This window comes from Eulemur rufifrons, chromosome 1 (assembly GCF_041146395.1).
Source record: "Eulemur rufifrons isolate Redbay chromosome 1, OSU_ERuf_1, whole genome shotgun sequence".
Lineage (NCBI taxonomy): Eukaryota > Metazoa > Chordata > Mammalia > Primates > Lemuridae > Eulemur > Eulemur rufifrons.
Window position 1 is genome coordinate 100460707 of NC_090983.1, and position 26687 is coordinate 100487393.

Below are 26687 nucleotides of genomic sequence, written 5' to 3' on the forward strand. Positions count from 1 at the left end.
GTCACATTTCCAGTTCTTGTACATCTGCTTAGTATTTAAATTTGGTTAGAAAATCTGGTTATTCTTGATTTCACCAGAAGCTTTATTTTTTTATTTTTATTTTTATTTATTTATTTATTTATTTTTTTAAGCCTCATGTCTTTTTTTTTTTTTTTTTTTTGAGACAGAGTCTCACTCTGTTGCCCGGGCTAGAGTGAGTGCCGTGGCGTCAGCCTAGCTCACAGCAACCTCAAACTCCTGGGCTCAAGTGATCCTCCTGTCTCAGCCTCCCGAGTAGCTGGGACTACAGGCATGCACCACCATGCCCGGCTAATTTTTTCTATATATATTTTTAGCTGTCCATATAATTTCTTTCTATTTTTAGTAGAGATGGGGTCTTGCTCTTGCTCAGGCTGGTCTCGAACTCCTGAGCTCAAACGATCCGCCCACCTCGGCCTCCCAGAGTGCTAGGATTACAGGCGTGAGCCACCGCGCCCGGCCAGAAGCTTTATTTTTTATTGATTATTTCTTTCAAAGAAAAATATTCAACTTCATTAGGCACTATGACTAGAAAAACAAGCATTAGTTGTGGAGAGAAAAATAAGAATATGGCCCTTTTAATTTTGAGCCCTGCTATGGGACCTAAATTTGGTGCTCGGCTAAAATGTTGTCTCTGGAGTTTTCTTCCCATAATTACAGCATTACAGAGACTCTTTAATGTTCCCTCTTCAAATTAGAAACAATACATTGAAATTGTCTCCTAACATAGAGCCCTGATGCCAGCATTTCAGAACATATATTCAAGAACTGAATTTGTAAGTAAACCACCATTTCCCTGTGCAATGCATAGATACTACTGGTCACAAAATATTGAGCCTAGCACAGTGTGTGAGGCACAAGAATTTAGTGCCACTGGTTTTTAAACAGCTGTTTGCCCAATTAAAGGCAACTTCTGGTGTGCAGAAGTGAAATAGCTATCTTTTTACGTTTCTGTGCATAAGAATGTGCGAGTGTCCCAGAAGCTGGGAGGCCAGTCCGTAACAAGACAGCCTCTACTGCAAGCGCTTTCCTCCTCTGCAGTGACCAACCGCACACAAGCACCCGGTGCGTGTTGCATCACCAGCCCGGGTTTCAGACCCACGCTTACTTTCTGTTAACAAAACGCACGTGGATGGGCGCCCCCGGCATCAGGAGCCCGTGGGTTTTTGCATGAACAGCTTTCGTTTGAGAAGATGTTTTGATCTCAAAATGTTGAAGCAGCTAAGAAGAGAAATAGAGAGAAGGATTCAGATTAGGAACAGCAGAAAATTCACGGTGCTCCCTGAATGTGTTTACTCCTCCTACGGTGGCCCCAGGCGGCAGGGAGCCCTGGCAATGAGCACCCACGTGCAGTTTGGAGGCCACTGAACTGCTCGGCCAGTGGATGCCCACCATTTGCAAGCAGAACTTTAAATCCTGTAAAGAACCTGGCATGTCCACTGAGCCACTGCGAAGCCGGTGTGACCGAGGCAGGCAGCGTGCCCAAATGGGTTAGGTTTCACTAGCCGTTTCAGAATTCTAACTCTGCTGCTTCCATGTTAGGTCTAGATAAAGACGGTATCAAAGGAGCAAGGAGAGACAGGAACAAAGTGAAACTCCAGGTTTCCTGCAGGTTCAGAGTCTGCGGCCACTTCAGATGTGGAACAGACACAGCAGCAGGGAGAGCTGAGTCACGGAACAGATATCATCACACTAATATCCTTTATTTAAATATTCCTGATTTGTACCTTTGATTCCATTTCTCATTTCTACAGTTCAAAAGCAGAACCACCCCTGGGTCCCAGAGTAAAACCGGAAAGTACCTAAACACTGAGTCTGGAAGAATACCGAGGTGTCCATCACCCTAAAGCCATAACCCACCCCCACCTCCCCCACCCCTGCCCCGCTGGCCAGGGCCGGATGTTCAGTCCGCCCAGGGAACAAAGCCAACCTGCTCTACAGATTTCTGCCAACACACAGACTCCAAGGCGAGGGAGGGCCTTGCTTTCAGCCCATTCGGACAGTGCAGGGGGCAGATGAGCCGTGGGCTTCTACCTGGGACCCAGGGTCCCTGCCCGGCCCTGTCCTGCCTCTCTCTCCAGCCTCATCTCCCAGGTGAAGCAGCGGAACCCGAGAGGGGCTGGGGCTCCAGGATGGAGTCAGGCAGGAGTCAGGGTTAGGGCCGCAACGGGATGTGTGCTGAACACGTCCTTTGTCGCTGTGAAAGAACCGAGCTGAAAGGCGTCGTCTGTAGGTGGCCCCATGAGTGCCTGCATCCAGGTGGCTCTGTCTAAACATCTAACCTCTGACCCCTCTGCTGACCTCACAGAACGGGCTGCTCGTTCCCACGTGGCAGGAGAACTTGCACGTGGGTCTCCTAACTTTGAGGCCATCGTGCACTCGGCCTCTTTTCCTGCCTGAGTGGTTTGCTTGTTGAAAAAAACCTAGAGCTACAAAGGAGACAGAAACAAAAAACACAGCCCACCTCAAGTCCCTGACTCCCGGGGAGCTGGGCGAATCCTCCAGACACTCTCCTGGGCAGCAGATGTCACATTCCTGGTTGTAAGGCTGTCCCTGCCCTTCCCAAAGCCCACAGGGGCATTCTGCACTGTTGGGCAGACGCCATTTATTTGGTTAAGAAATAACACTCTGTTGCGGGTGTGCTAAGAGAATTTCTTCATGACGGGGGATTGAATTTTATCCCTGATCTTTTGGGAGGGTCCTATCATTTTTCTCCTTTCATTTGTGATTGTGGTAAATCACACTGACAGGTTTTCCTGTGGTAGATCAAAGGTGGCCTTGTTAATTAACTAGCTAACAGAGGAAAGGAAACTATCTAACAGAGTAAGAGAAATAAACTCACAGCACATAATTGCCCCTTTGAAGAGAAAACTGACAACACAACTGCCCTTTGTTTTGTTTGATTAAACACCTGGAGCTCAACTCCTCTTTAAGCCAAACTTGAACTTGTTATCACTGAGTTTGGTTTTCACAGTCTTGAAGTGCCCTAAGCAGACAGCAGGGGAGCGAACGCCCCCCCACCACCCCCACCTCTGTTCAGCACCAGATTCCAAGGACCACTGACAAGCCGGCCTCACAGAGAAAAGAAAAAAAATTATAAAGCACATGCAGCATTTTCACAGCTGTTTTCACTATCAGTTGGCTGAAGTCACTTTTGTCTTTCTCTTTGTCCCCAAATAAAATCCCCAAACCTCCTATCCTCTGCACTGACACTTTCATTTCCTTCTCTGTTGTGCCCTTCCCACCTTTGGGAAGTAAAATAAACTTTATTTCCTGAAAACTATTCTACCAGTGTGAGAATTCTTTCTCCAACCCTTGCTGTGAGCTCTTCTTCGTGAGTCCTATCCCTAACATTCTCGTGGCCCATATGGGGAAACTGAGTCACTTCTCTACCTCTGCACAAGAAGCCCACTCTTCTGCCTCTGTCTCTAAACTGCTTCGTCCCCTGCAGTGCAAGTCCCAGACACTCTTCTCAGTGCCTTCAGTATCGTTCGGAATTCCGTGAGTCTTGGGCTCTGGAAGTGGTCAAATGCTCAAGGTTGAGAGTGGTAGCTTTCTGGTTTTGTCTGGGATGGGAAACCTGGCGCTGGGTCTACCACTCAGGAGGGTGCCAGGGAATGTGCCTTGGAGGGCCTTATGCCTCCTGCCCCCCATCAGTCTTCACTCAGAGTCAGGGACACCTGGCTTTGGGGGAGATCTCTAGGTCTTGGTCTGAGTCGGAACGCAGGGATACCATTTTCTGGCCAGATCTCTAGACCTCGGTGTGACTCAGATTTGGGGGATGACTGATGTCTGATCAGAATTCCAAAGGTCATCTGAGTTGGGGACACTCCCTCAGACTTCTATTTTTAACATAAGACCATCCCTAAAAGGTCCTTTTCTGTCTCCTAGTTGCCGTCATGGGCAACATTATGTTAAATGACCAGAAAATGTGGCCTGAGAATGGATCTCTTAATCATAGTGCCATTCTGCTACTCGACCTTCCACCGCCACTGGCTCGTCAAGCAGTCCAAAGTCCTCTATGATCCTACAGCAGAAGGAAGCTTCTCAAACCGTGGCTACCGCAATGAGAGAAGTTTTTCAGAGGCACAGATACCCTAGGGGCTCAGAGAAGAAGACACCAGGACCACGCCCTCCTTTAGGAACTGAGCCCTGCCTGCACTATTACTCTGGGTCCCTGAAGTAAGAAATGCCCCAGGAAGTGGCCTCTGCAGGGACCATGCCCTCTCTGCAAAAGACAGGGGCACTGGAGACGGGAGTGCACTCTCCCTAAAGCAGGGGACTGCACTGGCCTTCCGGAACCAGTGAGCCCTGCAGAGCTGGCACCCCCCATACCCACGGACCTGCGGGAACTGCTTCAGTCTGATGGACAGACCCCGGCTCTAGAGCAAGCTCAACGTCGTCACACCAGGATGGCCGAGCCTCAGGTAACTCTCTCTCTGCATCACAGTAGCAAATTGATTTCAATAAAACCAGAGCCACTTACTCTACTCTCCCTAAATTTTCAGGACCTCTATTTCCCTCTCCTATTTCCATCGTCAGAGTGAAAAGTAAAATACGCCCCCCTGTGTACTCCACAGCTCCTCTGCTCACTTTGCTCACTCCTTTGAGTGCTTCCCAATCACCCGACTGGGAAATGATCTTACAGTTAAGTTAGACACCTAACTCCTTTAACACCACAAGCTTCCTTTCTCAGGCTCTTGGAAAAGACTTAGCGTTCTCACTGACTCTAAATATACCCGTCGCGTCCTACACCCTTACACAGCTGTTCAGAAAAACAGGGACTTCTCCCTGCTCAAGGTACTTCTGTCAAACATGCTAACCTTATCATACAACTCAGGCAGGCAGCCCCTCTCCCCATTTGGGGAGTTTCCAGAATTCCTGTTTGGGTTGAAAGCCTCAACCATCTGGGAGAGGTGGACTGTTTGCGTTTGGCACTCCCTGGCTTATCTGTCAAGCTACAGTCCATTTGGTGCACGTCACGTGTACACACTGGGAATCTTCCGACTCTGCTGTTTGGGCTTTTATGCTATTTGGACCTAGGACGGGCCATTTGCAATATTGGTTGGTCTGAGATAAGAGTCTTAAAAACTCTGATGTAGTGTTCCCAGACTTGTGTTTGAAACCTCTTAAATTTCTGTTCTTGTGCACATGTTTAAACTGATGGGTAAAGTACATCAAAAATATTCAGAACTCAAAGGGTCAATCTGCCACACTATAGGGTTAAAATAAAAAGTTTATTAAACTCTCTGTCCCTGTTTTCTGGTCTGCCTGCTCGAAACTGCTAAGTTACTGGTGTTGAGATAAAACTCACAGTGTCTCTGTTATCACTAACTCAAGGTTCCTTGAAGCAGCCAGTTCTGGCAGCAGTGTGAGCACTAAAAACTCATTGGAAATTGAAGAAAAAGGTAAAAGAGGCCTTGCGGTTCCCTCTCCTATCCCACCTCTCCTCTAACTTTTACAGTCCGTCCGTTTCAGCCCCTCCCCCTTAATGACGCACATGAGCTCGCTCTCACAGGCAGGGACTGCACTTTGTCCCAGGCCAGCAGGACGTAGCTTCAGAAAATGAGATCTTCCTCCAAATTCCCCAGTTTCTGAGTGCATTAAATAGAAATTTTAATTTTCACTAAAGAGAAAGGGGGAATAAAAGGTGGCCTTGTTAATTAACTAGCTAACAGAGGAAAACAGACTAGCAGAAAGTAAGAGAAATAAACTCACAGCACATAATTGCCCCTTTGAAGAGAAAACTGACAACACAACTGCCCTTTGTTTTGTTTGATTAAACACTTGGAGCTTAACTCATCTTGAAGCCGAACTTGAACTTGTTATCTCTAAGAGTTTGTTTTTCACAGGCTTGAAGCGCCCTAAGCAGACAGCAGGGGAGCAAAAGCCCCCCACCACCCCCCAGCTCTGGTCAGCACCAGATTCCAAGAACTTTTGACAAGCCGGCCTCACAGAGAAAAGAAAAAAAAATTTTAAAGCACACACAGCATTCATAGCAGTTTTTGCTATCAATTGGCTGCAACCACTTTTTTCTTTCTCTTTGCTCCTAAATAAAGACCCCAAACCTCCTATCCTCTGCGCTGACACTTTCATTTCCTTCTTCTGCGCCGTGCCCTTCCCACCTTTGGGAAGTAAAATAAACTTTCTTTCCTAAAACTATTCTACTGCTGGTGTGAGAATCCTTTCTCCATCCCACACCATGTGCTCGTGCGCCCCACCCTAACGGCAGCCTGCCCTGGTATTCCTGAGTGCGCCTGACCGGGTGAGGCCCTCCGGCTGGATGCAGGCCTGCATTCAGCTTGCCAATCTTTCATTTAGGTTATTTTTCTTCTTCGTTAATAAATCACATTGGCCCGTGGCTTCCTTCTTCGTGTTACCCTGTCCAGGTTTGAATATCGGGGTGATGCAAAACTCCTAGAATGAGACTTCCTCTCCTCTGTGTAGGATGATGACTACTCATTCATCGACGGTTGACAAAACCTGCCGATAAAACTGTGTAGGTCTGGAACATTGCAGGAGTAGATCTTTTTACCACTGACACCTATGTTAGGTCTGTTCTCTTTCCTTTGAGTCAATCTGGGTAATTTATATTTTTTCTAATAAATTGTATGTTTTATCTAAGTCTTGAAATTTATTGGCAAAAAACTCTTTGAGGTATTTTATTTATTTATTTATTTATTTTTGAGACAGAGTCTCGCTCTGTTGCCCAGGCTAGAGTGCTGTGGCGTCTGCCTAGCTCACAGCAACTTCAAACTCCTGGGCTTAAGCGATCCTCCTGCCTCAGCCTCCTGAGTAGCTGGGACTACAGGCATGCGCCACCATGCCCGGCTAATTTTTCCTATATATATTTTTAGTTGTCCATATAATTCTTCTCTATTTTTAGTAGAGACAGAGTCTCGCTCTTGCTCAGGCTGGTCTCGAACTCCTGAGTTCAACCGATCCACCCCCCTCGGCCTCCCAGAGTGCTAGGATTACAGGCGTGAGCCACCATGCCTGGCCAGAGGCATTTTCTTGATTTAAAAAAAAATCACCTACTGCATTTGTAGCTGTGTCTCCTTGTTCAAATAGTACTCCCAGTACTATTTGTGTTTTCTCTCTTTTTTCTTGGCAATTAAAAATGACTTTGCTCCCTTTCTCTACTTGCACAGGTAGAAATGAGGACTCCTTAAGAAAAACTTCAGTGGACATAGCTGTACATTAATAGCAGCCAACAAAACCCCATCACCAGCTCCACACGCCCCATTTCTAACCTCCTCCAACTCTGTCCTCTGCAGGAGCACAGGCCGGGCCTTGGCTCTCAGGTGTGTCCCTGGTGCTTCCGGCGGGCAGAGCCTGGCTCACTGCAGAGGCCTGCCTCTCTCGGGGGACTGCCTCGCCTGTCCTTGAGGTGGCTGCCAAGATCCAGCAGCCACTTGGGGAGCTGAGACCTTCCTGATCACACTCCCCGCGGCAGGGCTGAGTGCAGATGCCCGGAGGACAAGAGCAGCTTCTACTTCTTCGGCACAGACTCTGCACATCAACTGTTTTTATTCCTCACACACCTGTGAGGCAGGGATTTCGCCCCTTTTGTGAGTGACAGGCTCAGGGTGACTGAGAAACCCGCCCAAGGTGCTGGAGCCAGTGAACAGCAGAGCTGGGCTCAGAGCTGGTTTGCCCTGAGCTCCTTCCGTGCCACAGCAAGCTGCCCCTCACGTGGACCCAGGGCCACATGGCCATGTAGGTGGGGTAGCTGCTTGATCCCACCAGCCGGTCCTGGCAGAGCCTCCGTGGGCCACCTGTGCTCCCCGACCAGAGCCGGCCCTGGGCCAGTGGGCCGCTCTCCCCGCGCTTCCTTCTGTGCCTCCATCCGGGCAGCAGCCCCCACCTTCTCCAGCTCTGGAGCCCACCCCAGGCCTGGCCACCTGGAATCCCTCTCCCCCTCCTCTCAGCGGGCCAGCCTTCCTTGGTCCCTGATGTCCCTCATGCCATGCTCCCTAGTGTTTAAGGACCCTCACCTGACGCCCTCCCGGGCCCCTCTCTCCACACTCCCCACGTGACGGCAGGAGCGCTGGGCTCCAGGCCCTGGGGACCTGCATGACACACACACTTCCCGACCTTCAGGCCCCTCATCTGCACCTCCGCCCACAGGACCCCAGGGAGGACAGAAGGAAGGTGGGGCCGCGGGGGAAGGTGCCTACCGCTGGGTAGTGGTCTCAAACACGAACGGATTCAATGCAGAGCTCTTGCTTTTAAGTTTTCAAAACCAAGCTTTCTTTCTTAACCTGAATGTCTTGATCGCGTTGAGCCCGGTAAAAGAGGCCGAGCCCACAGCCAGCATTTGACCTCCACACCCTACCTGGATCACGACCAGGTGAATCTCCAGCTCTGCGATTCTCCGCCCGATGCAGCTGCGAACCCCGTAACCGAAGGGGATGGACCCAAAGCTGTCAACTCTGCCCGGGTTTCCTTTCCGCAGCCAGCGCTCTGGCCGGAACTCCTTGGCCCGAGGAAAGTGCTCGTCCTCGTAGGACGTGGCGTAGTGGCAGAGGGCCAGCTGGGTCTGAGGAGACCATGCGCAACGGAAAAGGAATGGAGAATGGGGTGGCGTGAGGCAGAGCAGCGGCCAGCGCCCTGGCTGGACAGTCCCTCTGAGACGCGCCCGGCTGGGGAAGCCGCTCAAGGTGCAGACACCCCGGACAGCAGCCCCTCCCGCCCTTCACACTTCACAGCCCCCCACGGCAGTGCAGCCGGCAAGGCCAGTCAAGCCCTCAGAGCCTCTCCGGAAGGGGCCCTGCTGCCGCCACAGGGCCTGGCCCACGGGCTAGAGTATCTGCTCTGTCTCGCAGCGGTGCGATCACACCACGCCTCCCTTCTCCTAAACCCACCGTCCTTCACACAGAACGCACACGGAGGAAAAGGAGCCCTGCCCATCTTTGCTTAGGGACAAAGACTTCCTGAACGCGCAAGCAGGTTTCCTTCCACTCCCACCGCTGCAGCCAGGCCCACCCCACGGCCCCCGAACTCACGCCTTTGGGGATCAGATACCCGCCAATAACCAGGTCTTCCTGGGTGACTCGGCCATTCCCGGGGAGCACTGGAAACAGCCTGCAAAGAGCGACGGGAACAGGAATGCAGTAGTGACGTCAAGAATAGTTTGTTAAACATTTAGAAATCTGAATATATTGCCGTTTGCACTAAAAATTCTTAAAAAATAACACATGGTACAGTTTCAACTAAACAATTTTGCAAGGCCCTCTGTGGTCCCTTAGACAGTTATGCCAGCCGGTATTCCTAGGTGTGCAAAAAAGGCACCAAAGTCAAAAAAGTTTGCAAAACATAAAAGAAAATCTTTAACACGCCATTTGTATTCCCAAGGAGGAAAATTCTGTTTCTGACATTTTATGTGACTATGGAACCACTTTATCAAAGCTTAGTTCATAGGACTTAGGGTCCCATGAAATACGTTTGGAGGAACAATACTTCAGCTATGAGATTGTCTCAGAGAGCTGACTCCAAGAAGACTAAGACTTTAAATGACAAATACCAATAAACCACGCAGCCAGCTTCATTTCTTTCTTACTTTGAGAGCAGGCAGCATGCTGTAGATTGAAGATGCAATACAAATTGAACCATAATTATCAAATCAGGTCTGACAGCATTCCTTCAGTATATACCACGGAAAATAACCTTTGCTTTGACAGGCATTTCCTCGTGGACGAATGCTGCGTTTAGGGTCCCTGAACTGCGAAGGGGAAGAAATTTCACTGGCCCCCTAATCCCTCCTCCCACTCAAATCATTCCCCCACCCAGGACAGCCCATATCCCTCCAGCTCTTCTCACTGCCACTAAAGCCCTGTCCAGGAGTCAACAAGCCTCACCCTGTGGCGTCCCCAACCCTGACTAAGGCATTCACACAGAACCACCGGGTTTTGTCAACAGGTCTGGAAATTGGCCAAACAGCCCAGAGTATTTTCCTGACAAATCGCTCTTGTTCCGTGTTATCTTCAGAGAAACAAGGTCAAAGGGCACTGACCCAGGAACATATTGGGAAACGCGGGATGAACCACTTGGCTAAAGCAGGGACAATGTTAAACGACTGCTCCGAAGATCTTTATGAAGAACAACGAATACTTCAACAGCAGAAAGGCCACTGGCAATGGCAAAAGCAGAGAGGAAGTGAGAATAGCCATGAATATCCTCTTCCTAAACAGTGCAGCACCAAGGGCACTTGGAGGATCTGTTATGATAAAGAATCAGGGACTTCGAGGACACATTTTGTTGACACAGATTTGGGTGAGCCTTTTACCTCAGGGTTTCCTTAAGGAGAGCTCGGACTAGGGGGACTCTGGGGACGTCTGCTGCTGTTGGAACATGCCTTTCCCCCAGGTTCTTGGCTATCTCCTGGTGCACCATCTGCTGCACTTCGGGGTGCCTTGCCAGGAGGTACACTGCCCAGCACAACGTGGACGACGTCTAGTGAGAGAAAGCGGCAGACACAGGCACACTGGTGAGTCACACCGGGGAGTTAAACAGCAAGTGACGTCCATACGAAGTCCCCCGGGAATACGTGCAGGGGCAAAATCATACTCACACACTGCTGTTGCAGCGCTCAATGTCTAACCAAAACCGAAGACTCGTTTTCTTAATTCGTGCCAGGAAAACCAAACCACTATTTTGGGGAAGTAATAGCAACTCTATGATTCACGTGCTCTTGTAATGAATAGCCACAGCAAAGTTATCGTGGAACTTCTTTTAATCACTTAGGAGCAATATGCTTCCTCTTCAGTGGAGCCTGAGGGATGCAGGGGAGATGCTGGCCGATCCTGGAAGTTCTGGTGGAACTTCATGCGACCTCTTTGCAAGGGTCGCCCATTTTTTGCTAGAAAGGGTCTCGGGCTGCCCACTGGCATCCCACAGGCCCCAGACGGCTGGCTCACCCACTCCAGCTTCCCTGATCTAGAGATCCGGCACGTGCAGAAGACCATTAGTTAGCTAGCCATCGTGCCCGTGCATTTGTTAAGTAAAGTGAACACAGAGTGATCAAATAGCCCATTTGTGCAAAGCAGTGTCATTTTTCAAATACCACTTAGACTGAAGAATCGCATTTCCAGTTACTGAGAATAATTCTATTTTATTTTCCTAGGTCCCAAGATTTTCACTAAAATCCATGCTATCATTTGTGGGACTATATTTCACTCCGTTGTAAACAAGGAAATTCCATAGTATAAATGCCCCCTTTCTTTCATCGAAAAAAAAAACAAACAAACACCTAACTTAAGTAGGCCATATGGATAGCATTTCCTTAGAATAGATGGTACATGTTTATAGAGGGCAGGCTCTCCTGTAATATATAATATACAACATAACATGCAAGCTCTTACTTATAAATGATAAGGAGGTCATTTAGATGCTTTCTACTAGGAAAACAGAAAAATTTATGTTAAAATTACATTTTTGTGGAAAAAACAAAATGTGGTATATCCACACAATGGAATACTATTCAGTAACTAAAAAAATAATCAATTACTGTTATATGCTACCACGTGGAAGACTCTCAGTCATTCTGCTGAGTGCAGGAAGCTAGATGCAGAAGAATACATACTGTATAATTCCATTTACATAAGTAGTTAGAAAAACCTGGTGGTAGTTTCATAAATGGTTGCATCTGTCAACAGTCTGTATCGAATTGTACAGTTTAAATGGATGCATCTGATTGTGCATAAATTATACTGCAATAAAACTGATGTTTTTAAAAGTCAGTATGAAGTCGTTAAAATTTGTCTCCTGCCTTCCATCCTAGGATGCTGAAAGAAAACAGAGCCCTTCTGAACTCCACCTCGCTGTGATGCTCCCAGTTACCACCAGGGGGCAGCAGGTTCAAGTGTGTCCAAATCAGCCACGCCACAGGGGCACAAGGCTCCTCCATTAGGATGGTGACTTAATTTGAACAAATCCACACCATCCATCACATTTACACAGTGAATTAGAATTTCCCTGGATTGTATCACTCGGTTTATAGTTAATTTATATATATTTTGTTTTATTGTTTTAGAAGATCCATGAGAATAAAGAGTTTATACTTTTTTTTGCCTTTACATGTTTAAGTGACATTGTAATAAAAATAGTATGTCAACACTGGGGGGTTTTGTCTGTTTAAAATGGAGGCCTGTGCCTTATCTAAGGTCAGGAAGCGCTGGTGTAGAGGAAGAGCTTCCAGGTGAGGAGGCTGGTTTGGTTTCCCCGCCTTTGAACGGAGGCAATGAGCCGCCTCGGAAGGGGCTGGGACGGGCTGGGTGCGTGTGGACAGTGAGCACACGCAGGCCTGGAGCTACCTCCCACCCAGGCCCTCCGCAGCTATGCTGACTATATAAAACGAACTGAGGAAGAATTAAATGAATTGCTGCCTTTATCAAATGAATTCTAGAATATTTTAAATGATAAACAATAAAGTCTTTAATGTCTATGCCCTGATCATACCCGACATTAAGAAACAATGGACAAAATGTTTGCAAGTCAGGAATGATTTTTGAACTTCAAAACTTAAACCAGGCACAGTAGCATGCACCTGTAATCCCAGCTACTTGGGGAATTGTGGAATAATGGAATTGTGGTTCTATTTTTCACAGAAATCATTGTGCACCTTCATTATACATTTCACATACAGTCATGCGCTGCTTACCAATGTTTCTATCAATGATGGACTGCATATACAACAGTGGTCCAACGAGATTAGAAACCGTATTTTTACTGTGCCTATCCTGTGTTTAGATATGTTTAGATACACAAACACTACTGTGTTACAACTGCCCACAGCACGCAGCAGTCACATGCTGTACTGGCGTGTACAGGAGCAAGCGGCCACACCGTGTCGCCTAGGTGTGCCGCGGGCTGCGCCATCTAGGTTTGCGTAAGTGCACTCAGATCGCTCAAGGACGCCTTTCTCAGAACATATCCCCATCTTTAAGTGACAGGTGACCGTGTATGTAGTTTTCTCCTGGAGACCTTCGGCAGTGAAGCAAGCCGAGTACTAACGTGTGCGGGCTGCTTAAAGTATCTGCCTTAAAAGGAGACACCCTCCATCAGATTATGAGGCTTGTTTGTTGCGAAACACGGTCCCCACAGGCTCACCGTGTCGACGCCAGCCAGCAGCATCTCAGTCACGTTGGCGTAGATCTCCTCGAGGGTCAGCGCCTGGCTAAGGAAGAGGTATGTGAGAAGTCCCCCTCTCACCCTCTGGCCGCGGTCCGTTTGGTACTGTATGTCCCTCAACTTGTTGTCAACATGAATTTGGCCTGTTTGAAAACAGTATTTCTCTTGAAAAAACTTGGGGCTGGGAAGATGTTTTCAGTCTCGATCCCCTTTGTCCTCCCAGTAACTTAACTAAGCCAGTGGCAGGTGGCAGGGGCTAAGGGAACCCAGAGTTATCTGTTGTCAACCTTGGAACTAACTTCATATAGCTGCTTGTGTAAACGAATGAGAAGTTAAAAGACAAGCTAAGCATTTCTTCCTTTTTAAAAATAATCTATAAGATATTTGCAAATGTCTGCTTTACTACTCCAATGGCCAAAGGAGTTATTATATAATGTGAAGTGACAAGAATGCAGATCCCTTTATTTTTTTCCACTATTCTCCCAGAAGAGAAAATGAATGGAGGAGAAAAGGCCATGCGTTATCTGAGATGTTACCACAAACAGACACAAGCACATTACATAATCAGCACGTGCTATTCAAGTGAATGTTGACCTTGAAAAGACACTTCTTTCAAGGTTAGCATTGTTCTAGAAGATTGTTATAAGTATTTTGGAAATCATTTTTTTTCCCTTTTTGGAAATGCTTTCATAGTACAATAAAATTTTTAGTCACATAAGAAAACTAATCTTCTTACTTTGTAGTCTCATCTTGGGTTTGAAAGAATTATAGGGTCCAAATGAATGTGCTTGGGCCTGAAATTCTATCTACATCTTAAGCACTGACAGATTCATTGTACTAATAGCATCGTCACCCATGGACATTCACTTGTGTGTGTCACAGCTAGCATATCTGTTAAAATAAAAAATTTAAAAATGAAAAATAGATCACATTACTTGTAGACACAACCCACATGCCTTTTGCTTCTTTGAAAAACACATCTAAAAGTCCTGAGTCCAAATAACAACCTGTAACGACGTCTGGGCATCCTTTGCCACAGTCTGGAGGAATAAGACACATGACACACAGGAAGTTAGGTCAACCTCTTACACAGAAGGTGCCCCTAAATTCTTCTCTTACTGAATTTGAAGAGTCCATCCCAGGACATGCAGAACTCTCGCCAGGGTTTTGGGATGAAGGGGCGAAGCCACCTGGGAATGGCGCCTGCATACATGGAGGTCTTGAACATGCTGAACATGAGCTCCAGGGCCTCAATGTACTCCACGGTGGGCTGGGGGATGCTGTTCTCCAGGCAGCCCAAACGACGCTCGTAAAGGATTGTGGCCACTCCTGGGTGGGAAAGAGAATTTAAAAACCCTCTTCTTCTAGATTATTTACCATATCAACATGCACTATCTGGCCATAAACGTAACTTTCTTTTATTATTATTGTTATTTTTTAATTGAGATAGGGTCTCATTATGTTGCTCAGGTTGGACTCGAACTCCTGGGCTGAAGCGATCCTCCTGCCTCAGCCTCCCAAGTAGCTGGGACTACAGGCACGTGCCACTGCACCCAGCTAAAAGTAACTTTCAAAAGCAGTCCAGGCCGGGCACAGTGGCTCACTCCTGTAATCCTAGCACTCTGGAAGGCTGAGGCAGGAGGATCGCCTGAAGCTCAGGAGTTCGAGACCAGCTTGAACAAGAGTGAGACCCTGTCTCTACTAAAAATAGAAAAATTAGCTGGGTGTGGTGGCGCATGCCTGTAGTCCCAGCTACTTGGGAGGCTGAGGCAGGAGGATCGCTTGAGCCCAGGAGTTTGAGCTTGCAGTGAGCTAGGCTGACGCCATGGCACTCTAGCCAGGGCAACAGAGCCAGCCACTGTCTTAAAAAAAAAAAAAAAGAAGAAGAAGTCTAGGTGCCCTTTGCGAGTGAGGCATCACCACTTTGAGGATTCCTCTGTGTCCTGAGCTACAGGGAGCCGGGCACTGGGGGTCGCTGGGTGACAAGACCTGACCGGTGCTGGGTGACGTGCACTGTGCGGGCAGGTTAACATTCACTGCTTCATCAAAGTAGCTCCACAGCCCTGTGAGACATACATAAGGAAACCCACGCTTGGCCAGGCATGGTGCTGACACCTGCAATCCCAGCATTTTGGGAGGCCAAGGCAGGAGGATTATTTGAGCCCAGGAGTTTGAGACCAGCCTGGGCAACAGCGAGACCCTGTCTCTCCAAAAAACGAGCTGGGCATGGTGGTGCCAACCTATAGTCCTAGTTACTCAGGACATCTGCAGGCTGAGGCAGGAGGATCGCTTGAGACCAGGGGTTTGTGATCACACCACTGCACTCCAGCGTAGGCAACAGAGTGAGACTGCTTCTCAAAAAAAAAAAAAAAAGAAAGAAAGAAAGGACCCACTCTCAGTACGAGATAAGAAGATCCCGGGAGTTTATGTGGCTGGCTAAGGCTGTGCAGCCGGGACAGGACTGAAATCAGGTCTGAGACAGGAGCCTCCAGGGAAGGCGAGATTGGGCCTGCCGCTGCTCTGCCCCCACACCCCCCTCTCAGGAAGCCAGAAGCAAAGCCCCAACGGGCCCCTTCCTGCCCTGGCCACCGGGGATCACCTTTCAGCCACTGGCCAACCTTGGGCAACTGAAATGTGGCTCCTCCCGGCCAAACCCAGGGAGCCCAGGCCCAGAGGTGCCAGGCCAAGGAGCCGCGGCAGCGAATCCGCGGAGGCCGCTGTGCTTACCGCCCGCCTCTGGCCGTCTGGGACTAGGTTCAGAGGACGTTAATATTAGAACTCTGAATTGTTCGCCTGATCTAAATTTGAAAGTAAAGTCATTTTTAAAAAAAGATGAGAAAGCTGTTAGAGGGTCCTCCAAGATGTATTTTTAAGAAAAGAAAAAAGCAAGGTACAGGACAATATGTTCGGTGTGCTGCTGTCTATTTTGTGAAAGTAAAAAGAATATTCATGTGCATATTTCCTTGCACATACATAAAATATCTCTTAACAGATACGTGAGAAACTGGTGACCTTAGCCGCATTCAGGAAAGAGGGAGAATTTTCACTGAATACCTTTGGGTTTCGATATTTGAACCATGAGAATGTACTGCCCACCCAACATGAATTTAAAAACTAGGACAACTTTGTAGTAGATGCCCTCTAACCTTTGTTCCTCTTTAAAAATTATGCTAGGACAGGCGCGGTGGCTCACTCCTGTAATCCTAGCGCTCTGGGAGGCTGAGACGGGAGGATTGCTTGACGCCAGGAGTTCGAAACCAACCTGAGCAAGAGCAAGACCCCATCTCTACAAAAAAATAGAAAAATTAGCTGGGTGTGGTAGTGCACGCCTGTAGTCCCAGCTACTCAGAAGGCTCAGGCAGGAGGATTGCTTGGGCCCAGGAGTTCAAGGTTGCAGTGAGCTACAATGACGCCACTGCACTCCAGCCTGGGTGACAGTCCTAGACTGTCTCACCAACAGCAAAAGAAGATTATGCTAAAACAAAATATGTAGTAATTGGGAACATGGATGCTTGAGTTAAAAAGACCTAGATTTGAAACTAACTTTCTGCCTCTAAAACAGGGTGGGGGTGGAGCCTTGGGCAAGCTCTTTTTTAAGTCCCAGGTACCCACTGGGAAGGCAGTGGTGGCAGGCCTGGCCCACGAGCACCACAGGGCACGCACGCCAAGTCCCAGGAAACTGCTCAACGACAACTGCTGGGTCCCGACAAGTGTCCATTCTTCCATCTCTCCCTTCTGCTGGCTCCACCCACCTTCCATTGAATATTTGAAGAAAAGGTCATTGACATTGGTCACAGTTTCTCCATCTTCTGCCTGGCTCCTGAGGATGTAGATTCTTTCAATTAAATCAGCAATAACTTGGTTGACTTCTCCAGAAAAAATGGCCACATCTTGTGGCTTCAGAATTCTCCGCCTCAGTACACTTCTCATCTTGAGCCACCGTTCACCCTCCCTAGGGGAATAAAGTGAATTTCAGATAATCTTACTAACACTGACGTTCTGGGGAAGAATTCAAGGATCCTCTGAGAAAATTTTATGAAGAATCAGCAAGATCTGTCAATCAAAATGGAATGAAGGCAGGAAAGACTCTGCGGGGGGAGAGGAATGGCAGCCGCAGCCCGGGCCTGGCGGAGCTTCTGCTGCTGCCCTCCAGACAAGCCTTAAGGGAAAAACCACCGCTGGGAGTCATCTTTAGTCAAGCAATATGATTTCCTGTGAAAACCCTGAAATAATAGTACAGTAAAGCTATGAGACTGCTGACTAGCAGAAGAGAAAACGGTTTATATATATGTGCACACACATACATAAATGAATTCAGTGTTGATATTAAAAAAGAAAAAGTGACTGCAGCTTGTTGGTAGTGTGTTGGGGCCTTGGGGCTCCTGGCTACACCTTGAGGACACCCCAGTTACCAGGCCTGGAGCGACCCTCCCGGTGAAGGCAGGATGCCGCCTGAGTCCCTGGGGCAGGTCTGAGGGTGCTCGGAGCCTCAGTGGCCCGTAAGAGCCGCAGCCACTCACCCACTTACCCTGGATTGCTTCCTTCGCCTCCGTATCTGCTCTGGGGGGCCGTGCTAAGCCAGCCAGTCCCCTGGGCCCGGGCACTCCCTTTCCCTTTACGCCCCCTGTGCTGCGGTCACCGGCACTGCCCCACCATGTCTCAGCTGAAGAGGGTGCCAGCCACCAGCACAGGCTCCCCAGCCCGAGGCTGCCAGAGCAGGTAACAGTTTGTGCCTTAGCCTCAGCCACCGCCCTCTAGACCAGGGCATCCAGGAGGAGCTGTTTAATCACCTCCCTCGGGACAGAAATTGAGGGACCCTGGTGACTTCCGATCACAACTCTTATTTACCTTATTGGGGAAGATGGTGATTGCATTTCTGCCCAGTTCATGTATTAATATAAGGACATATATATCAAAAGAGCCACAGATAGAACCTCTAACCCGCAGGGATTTGGACCAGGAGACTGCAGACACTCCAGGGTCCCCTCCCTGCCTGGCACTGTGCTGATGATCACTTGGATGGCACAGAGGTGTCAGTGAACTTTGTCCAAAATTAGTGATCACAGTCTGCTGTGAGACAGGAAAATCACCGCGTGATGGAGATTCTCGGGCCCTTTTCAAGGGGATTTTCCTTCGGGTCTCCTGAGACAGCTGACCCTTCCTTCTCCCATCCACGGACAAGGGCTCTGTGAGCTTCAGCTTCTTCGGCTGTCACTGAATGGACACCTGAAGCCACACAGCATAGCCTGAAAGTGCTCCTGCCCGTCCTTGGGCCAGTGTGACCCCCACCTCCTGCTGGCACACCTTGTCACAGAGGAGGAGGGAGAGAGCCCCAGCAGGCCTTGCGGCCCTGTGTGTGGAGATCACACAAAGAGCCATTTGACACCATTCCACTGGGGTTTCAGTGCATTTTTAAAAGCTTGTTTTTAGGAATGCACTTGGGGGGGCCTCCCTGAGCACCCCCTCCAGCCTGTGGCTTGGCCTGGCCCCACATACTCACGCAGAGATGAGCCCGGTGGCTCTCCCCCGTAAGTCTCGGTACTCCTGCCAGGACTCCATGTTGGCTCTCTGGGGCGCAGCCCCCTCCGCCCGGAGCACCTGAGCCACCATGTCTCGGTCTGCGATAGACACTACAAACTGAGGACCAAAGTGGGACTTGAAGATTTTTCCATATTCCCGTGCATGCTTCTGCTGCAATGCCATGGAGGAACCAAAAAAAGGGAAAAATACACAGATATGATATACCTCTAACATAAACATTCTTGTGTGTTAGAGGAACAGAAAATTGGGGTGGAGGGAAGCTCTATATTACACAGAACTCAATCAGAGCAGTAACTTTACATATTCCTGAGATAAACAGACTTCCACATAAACATATTCACAGACGTCTTCTTATTCTTTAGCGATATGTTTTTACAACTACCTTAGCTGTGTGGAGCAATAAGAGAGACATGTCATTATGGATAGAGATGAGCCCAGAGACAACCAGGCCCCCATCTGCCAGCCCCTTTCCCACAGCCCCAGCGGCTCTACCTAAGTAGTACCCAGCCTGCTCTGCAGAGAGCCCTCTGTGGGCAATATGTAATGAGCCTGTAAAAATGGTTCCCTGCAAGACAATGAAGGAAAAGGCATCCGGATTGGAAAGGGAGAAATTAAACTTTCTTCATTCGCAGATGACAGGATCTTACCTATAGAAAATCCCAAAGAATCCACTAAAAAACTATTATAATTAATAAACAAGTTCAGCAAGCTAGCAAGTACAAAATCAATTGCAAAAATTAGTTGTATTTCTACACACTAACAATGAATAATCCAAAATGAAAGTAAGAAAATAATTCCATTTACAATAACATCAAAAATAATAAAATGCTTAGGAATAAATTTAACAAAAGAAGAGCAAAACTTATACTCTAAAAACTATAAAACATCCTTGAAAGTTAAGAAGTCCTAAATAAATGGCAAGACATACCATATTCATGGATTGGAAGACTTAATATTGTTGAGATAGAAATACTCCCCAAATCGATCTATAGATTCAGCACAATCCCTGTCAGAATTCCAGCTGGCTTCTTTGTAGAAATCAGTAATATGATCCTAAAATTCATATGAAAGGACCCAGAATACCCTAAACAATCTTGAAAAAGAAGAAAGTTGGAGGACTCACATTTTCCTATTCCAAAACTTACTACCAAGCTATAGTAATCAAGACAGGGCATTACTGGCATAATCACTGGAATAGAATTGGGAGTCCACAAGTAAATCCAAACATGTGTGGTCAATTGATTTTCAGCAAGAGTGCCAAGGCCATTTGATGGGGAAAGAACAGTCTCTTAAACAAATGGTGCTGGAACAACTGGATAGCCACAGCAACGAGTGAATCTGTACCTTTTTCTCACACCCTATACAAAAATTATCTCAAAATATATCAAATACAAGCCAAAACTATAAAACTCTCAGAAGAAAACATAGCGGTAAATCATCATGCCCTGGGGTTTGGCACAATGTCTTAAGATACAACACCAAAAGCACAGGTAACAAAAGGAAAAATAAACAATTGGACTTCAAAATTTAAAACTTTTGTGCTTCAAAGGACACTAAGAAGAAAGTGCAGACAGCCCCTAGAATGGAAAAAATATTTTCAAGGCACATATCTAATAAGTGACATGTATCTGGAATATTGGAATACATAAAAAGCTCTTAAAACTCAATAGTAAAAAAACAAATAACCCAGTTAAAAACTGGGCACAGGATTTGAATAGACATTTCTCCAAAGAAGATATACAAATAGCTAATAAGCATATGAAATGACACTCAACATCATTAGTCATCAGGGAAATGCAAATCAAACACATGAGATAGCAATTCACACCCACTAGGATGGCCATAATCAAAAGGACAGGTAATAACAAGTGTTGACAAGGATGTAGAAAATTGGAACTCTTTTACACTGCTGGTGGGAATGTAAAATGGTGCAAACACTCTGGAAAACAGTCTGGCAGTTTCTCAAAAGGTTAAATATAGAGTTACTATTTGATCTAGCAGTTCCACTCCTAGATATGTAACCAGGAGAAATGAAAATACATGTCTGCACAAAAACTTACACACAAATGTTCATAGCAGCATTATTCATAATAGGCAAAAGGTGGAAACAATCCAAATGTCTATCAACTGATGAATGGATAAGCAAAATGTGGTACATCCATACACTGGAATATGTTTTACCCCTAACAAGGAATGAGGCACTGACACATGCTACAACATGGGTGAACCTTGACAACATTATGCCAAGTTAAAGAAACCAGTCACAAAAGACCACATATTACATTTATACGACATGTCCAGAATAAGCCATTCTACAGAGACAGAAAGTAGCTCAGCTGTTGCCTAAGGCTGGGGAAATAGAAGAGCTGAGGGTGATAGCTAAAGGATACAGGTTTCTTTCTGCGGTCATGAAAATGTTCTAAATAGATTGTGGTGATGGTTGTATACTTCAAATGGGTGAATTGTACGGTGTGTGAATTATATCTCAATACAGCTGTTAGAAGGAAGGAAGAAAGGGAGGGAGGGAGGGAGGGATCACAATAAATGTCAATGGACTAAACTGTTCAGTTAAAACACAAAAAAGCGGGCCTCCAACACAGCTCAGCATGACATAGCCAGGGCTGGGCCGGGCAAATTTTCTAAGGCTCTCTTTGGCATCTGCCCACCTTTCTAATCACCCCAACTGTCAACCTGAGAAGCAGTAGGCCAGACGGACGATGGTCTCTCTCCTCTTCTGCCCTCAGGTGGAAACTGCTCACTCCTTCTGGAGACCTGGGTGAGGTCCACCTGCCCTGAGGTGAAGACACCTCAGACTCAACCGGAGTGAGTCAGTCTCCAAGGGGTCACTTCTGCCTAACAAATAAGTGGCCCCAAGAGTCAGGAACTATGGGGAAATGGGCCACTCCTCAGACAAACCCAGGGACCGATGGGTGTGACCAGCACAAGGGCGCTGGCGGCAGAAATGATACAGACAGTTGGCAGCACTTCCTGGTGGTGGGCCGCGGGGCAACACAGTCACAGCACTGAGAGCTGCGGGGACATCGAGAGTCTGAACCTTGGCGCGCGGTTTACTAGCTGGATGACCTTGGGAAGTCTGGTCCCTCTGCGTCTCAGTTTCCTCACCTGCAAAATGAGAAATAACAGGACTTGCCTCACACGCAGGACTTGGAACTATGCCTGGCATATGAAACGAGTTCTAGAAATGTTCACTGTTCTTATTTAATTATTACGTTTCATAACCCTAACCTCATTTGGCCTCACAATGACCCGTGAAATGGGTGGGGATTGCTAGTCTCCTTCAATAGACGAGGAAGCTGAGGTCTAGAGAGAATAACTGACTAGCCCAAGGCTCCACAGGTGGCCACAGAGGGCTAGCACAGGCGGCCAGGACCCCTGGCACCCCGCTGCTCTGCGGCTGGCAGCCCCCATTATGATGTCTAACTAGCTGCATGACCTTGGGCAAGTCACTTAGCTAACACGCTGAGCCTTTTCTGTCCGAAAAATGAGCAGTGATCTGTGAACGAGATCTGTCCAGAAAGTACCCAGTCATGTAGTATCAAAAATAGAGACATTTACTGAAGAAAACACAAGATACAAGAAACACTGTACATAAGACAATGACATCTCAGTCCCCTTCAAAGTAAGAAGGGACCTCACACAGTTCTCCCAGCATCTCTTATTTTTTATTTTTTTATTTTTTTTTTTAAATTGAGACAGAGTCTCACTCTGTTGCCCGGGCTAGAGTGCCGTGGCGTCAGCCTAGCTCACAGCAACCTCAAACTCCTGGGCTCAAGCAGTCCTCCTGTCTCAGCCTCCCGAGTAGCTGGGACTACAGGCATGCACCATCATGCCTGGCTAGTTTTTCTATATATATTTTTAGCTGTCCATATAATTTCTTCCTATTTTTAGTAGAGATGGGGTCTCGCTCTTGCTCAGGCTGGTCTCAAACTTCTGAGCTCAAACAATCCACCCGCCTTGGCCTCCCAGAGTGCTAGGATTACAGGTGTGAGCCACCGCGCCCGGCCCTCCCAGCATCTCTTAACTGAACCCGTACACATTCAGCATTCTCAGGTGTTCTGCTTGTTGCAGGCCTTCCAGAACGTGGGTCACTTTCAACAGATTCTTGACCATCTTCGAAGCGTTTGTGCCACACTTTTATTTGCACTGCACTCGTTACATCATCCCCCAAAGCCTTCGGAATCATCCAAATCATTTCTGCAGAGGAATGTTCAAGCTTAACGCAACATTTCTTGCAGATTGGTTACTCTGGTCGCTCAGTCATGCTGACTGTGACAGCCACACAGTACACAGGCTCACCCATGGTGTCTAGCGCCCCGCTGACTGGTTCATGCATGCGCATCCCAGTCCGCTCTCCTTGGCTGCCAGGTTACACAGATGTCGTGCAAACAGTGCTCGTGATATTGACAATGGCTGGATGCTTTGCGGACAGACCTGCACAGACTTCTAGGTGAAAGACCAAGACCCTGGCTGAGCTAGCCTGGGTGACTACCAGATGAGCAAGGGAACTGAGGTGATGGGTGGGGCCACAGTGTTCTTCCCTGCAGCCAGCCTCACAGCAGAGGCACACGCAGCAAGGGGAGGGTGTTGCTGGGCCACACCCGGTCCAGGGCACCAGAGCACACCTGAAGTCTGGCAAGCGCAGGTAACCTCAAGACCACCAAGTACCCTCTAAGTGTCCTCAGAGGGGCTGCAGGAAGATGAGAGCTCCCGCAAGTGCCGTGTGAGGGTTGGGGTAGTGCCATCTGGAGAGCAGAGGAACCAGCCAACCCAGAGAGAGGACAAAGCTGGGAATGCTGGGTCTGGGTGCTGTGAGAAGGCACGGAGGGGAGTGAGTCACTGCCTGACTGTGCTCTGGTCTGGCCGCCCCCAGGCCATGGGCGTGGAGGACAAAGCAGCCCAAGCCCGGGCAGGAGAGGCTGGGCCCTCGGTTGCTGGAGGCAGGGCCCATGATGGGAAATGCCAGTCTGAACTGAGACGTGTCCGGATCCGACGCAGGCTAACAGGGGCCAGCCTCTCAAAGAACCTGTCCCCACGGAGCTGTGCTCCGGGCTTGCAGTGTGAGGGTGAAAGCAGATGGAAGTAGAGGTGGATAAAAGAAAAATTAAATGATATTTTAGAAATCGGGCTGTATTGAACTCATCAACAAGCAATTAACAAAATATTTTCTACTATATTTGAAAATTATCATCCTGACACCTTACGTTCAGACTCTACGTAGAAAAGAGAGAAAATCATGTTTGACCCCTAAAAACTTGTCTGAGGAAAAGCTGTGCAGGGTTGACGTGAGGGAGGAAGGGGGGCCGGCGGGGATTTCAGAGGAGTAAAATCGTCCCTCGTGCCCCGTTGTGCTTTTCCATTAGCGCCGCTCGCGCCGCTGCCGCTCGGAGAGGGTCGCTGAGGCCCTGGCGCCGTCGTGTCGACTGCAGGGGTGACCGCACGGGTGGATGGCTGAAACCGGGTGGGGGCCGGAACAGGACGCGGCCGAGGCGTGTCCCGAAGGACTGGTAAACTCCGGACAGAAGGACGCGGTGGGCGCGAGAGGAGGGTGTTCTCGGAACAGGCCACAAGGCCGCGTCCCAGAAGTGACTGTGCGGGCCGGAGCCCCGGCGAGCGAGGCCCGCAGCCGAGGGGCGCCGCGCTGACCCTGCAGGTGGGCGGCCACCGCCGCGGAGGACAGAGCTCCAGGTGGGCCTGGGAACGGCACGACTCGGGGTCGAGAGAGACGTGCAGAATTAGCCGGTCCCAACACCCCCCCCCGACCCCCCAACAAGGCTGATGGAACGACTGGGCTCTCGCTGAGTCCCTGCCTCCGGTCCCGGCTCGGAACCTTCCTGCGTCCACCCCACGGCTTCGAGGTTACGAAACCCCGAGCCTCCGAACCACCGTTTTTCCAATTAAAAATACAAACAAAAAGGACTAGAAACGAGTGCAACACGATCACGGCCACAGAAGGACACACGCTGGTGCTCTGCGCCTGGTGCTCTGGCCCCAGCTCCGCAGGTGCCGCCCGCGCCGCCACTCTCCCCACCCCCCAGGCCCGGCAGCGCCCGCAATGCGCGGGAAATCTCCTCCCCGGCAACCTCTGCCCAGGTCCCCTCCCCAGCGTCCCATCCCTGGCCTCCCTCCGTGGCGCCCCCTCACCGGGCAATCCCTGCCTGGGTTCCTTCCCTGTCGCCCTCTCCCTGGAGACTCCTCTCCAAGGCCCACTCCCTGGGGGCCCCCGCCCGCCGCCTCTCCCCGGCTCCTCCTCCCCAAAGTGCGGTCCCTAGTTTCCCTCCGCAGGATGCCTCCCCGTCTGCCCTTCCCTGGGGATCCCTCCCCGACGACACCTCCCCGGACACCCATTCCTGGAGCCTCTTCCCCGGGGTCCCTTTCCTGGGCCCCCCTGCTCAACGCCCCCTGCCCGCCGCCCCTCCTTTGAGTCCCATCCCTGGACCCCCTCCCCACATCTCTCTCCCCGCCGCCCCCTCTCGGGGGTCCCTTCCAGAGACCCCTCCCCAACAACCCCTTCCCAGCGCTCCTTTCCCGCCTCCTCCTTCCTGGGTCCCCATCCTGGCGTCCTCTCCCCAGCTCCCCTTTCCCGGAGACCCCACTCCGACTCCCCTCACTGGACGTCACTATCCGGGTCGCCTCCCCGTGGTCTCCTTCCCGGGAAGCCCTCCCTGGAAAGCCCTCCCCGGGCTCCCCTGCCCCGGGACCCCTCCCCGGCGCCCTCCCGCCCAAGCCGCCGTCCCCGAGCAGCAGCCCCCGGCGGGCTCGCCCTCCCGGCCCGGCGCGCGCGGCTACCTGGATCTCGTGGATGCGGCTGAAGCCGTCCCTGCAGAAGAACTCCACCAGGTTGGCCAGGGTGCGCGGCCCGGGCATGGCGGCGAGGCTGCGGGGCCCCTCCGCGCGGTGCCCGGCCCCTTTGTCCCCGGCCCGCGCCCCCGCCGGGAGCCGCGCGCCCTCGGGCTGGGGCCGCCGCGGGGCCCCGCCGCCCAGAAGCCCGCCCCGCGTGGGCCCCGGCCACAGACGGGCTTGCAGGACCCGCGCCAGCAGAGCCATCGGGGCCTCCGGATTGGTTTGTTTGCTGAAGCAATGTTTGTTTCAGGGGCTGCCCTCCGGGGTCGCTCTCCCCTCCGGGTTAACTCGTTCGAGCTGCGCTTGGAACTCGCGCCGCCTGGGCGTCGGTTCACACAGGCCATTATTAAAGGTTCCCTCCCCCAAGGGCTGGGAAAAAGTCTGTGATTACCCTGCGGGAGAATGAGGCTATTACTATTTTTTCTTCACATCACATTAATTCATCATTTATGCGTTCTTTGAAACCACAGTTTTAAGGTCAACCCCACCTCCAACCATGGCCAAAAAAAGGGGAAAGTCTACTGGCATTTTAAAAATGATTTCCTTCCTTACTGAAGGAAAATTACTACTGAAGGTATGCTGAAGAAATCTTACTGGTCTTTTCTGTATTTTAGAAACAGTTCTTTATAACTTCAAGTTATACTATTGTAATTCAGCATTCAAAAAGGAGAACAAAAATGTAAGATGCCTCTGCATGTGATTCACAATATTGTAATATGGCCACATTATTATTTTGCCGCAAGATTTCAGACTGACAATGGGATTTCTATGTTGGCTTTCACTGGGGCTCATCACTTGTATTCCGGCACACTACTGGAAGTATGTGAGGGCTGAGTGATTTTGCTGTGAGCATGTGGAATTTCTCCCGGTCTCTCACACGCCCTGTCCTGTTGCACAATGCTTAAAGAAGTGAACCCGGCCCAGCGCGGTGGCTCACACCTGTAATCCTAGCACTCTGAGAGGCCGGCCCGGGAGGATCGCTTGAGCTCAGGAGTTTGAGACCAGCCTGAGCAAGAGTGAGACCCCGTCTCTACCAAAAATAGACAAAATTAGCCAGTCAACTAAAAATAGAAACAAAAAATTATCCGGGCATGGTGGCTGGCATGCACCTGTAGTCCCAGCTACTCCCACCTACT

At 49.3% G+C, this 26687-nt stretch overlaps 1 protein-coding gene across 1 annotated transcript; it reads right to left on the reverse strand.

The window, feature by feature from the left end:
• Positions 1–547: 547 nt before the first annotated feature.
• Positions 548–25755, reverse strand: CYP27C1 (cytochrome P450 family 27 subfamily C member 1). The gene is made up of 9 exons (XM_069473835.1): positions 25498–25755; positions 18650–18840; positions 16902–17101; positions 14269–14478; positions 13129–13292; positions 10307–10473; positions 9027–9105; positions 8357–8560; positions 548–1239 (listed from the first exon to the last, which is right to left on the reverse strand). The coding sequence occupies exons 1-9, from the start codon at positions 25753–25755 to the stop codon at positions 1123–1125; spliced, it is 1590 nt and encodes a 529-aa protein (XP_069329936.1). The 3' UTR covers positions 548–1122.
• Positions 25756–26687: the final 932 nt, after the last annotated feature.

Bases quoted from the DNA above. Each gene is read 5' to 3' on its own strand.
- CYP27C1 (XM_069473835.1), bottom strand. From the start codon at position 25,755: ATGGCTCTGCTGGCGCGGGTCCTGCAAGCCCGTCTGTGGCCGGGGCCC. The intron at 13,293-14,268 runs GTAAGAGAAGAA...GTTTTCAAACAG, and splicing joins GGATGGACTCTTCAAATTCA to GCCAAATTCATGTTGACAAC. The intron at 9,106-10,306 runs GTAAAAGGCTCA...CGCTCTTTGCAG, and splicing joins CTCCTTAAGGAAACCCTGAG to GCTGTTTCCAGTGCTCCCCG.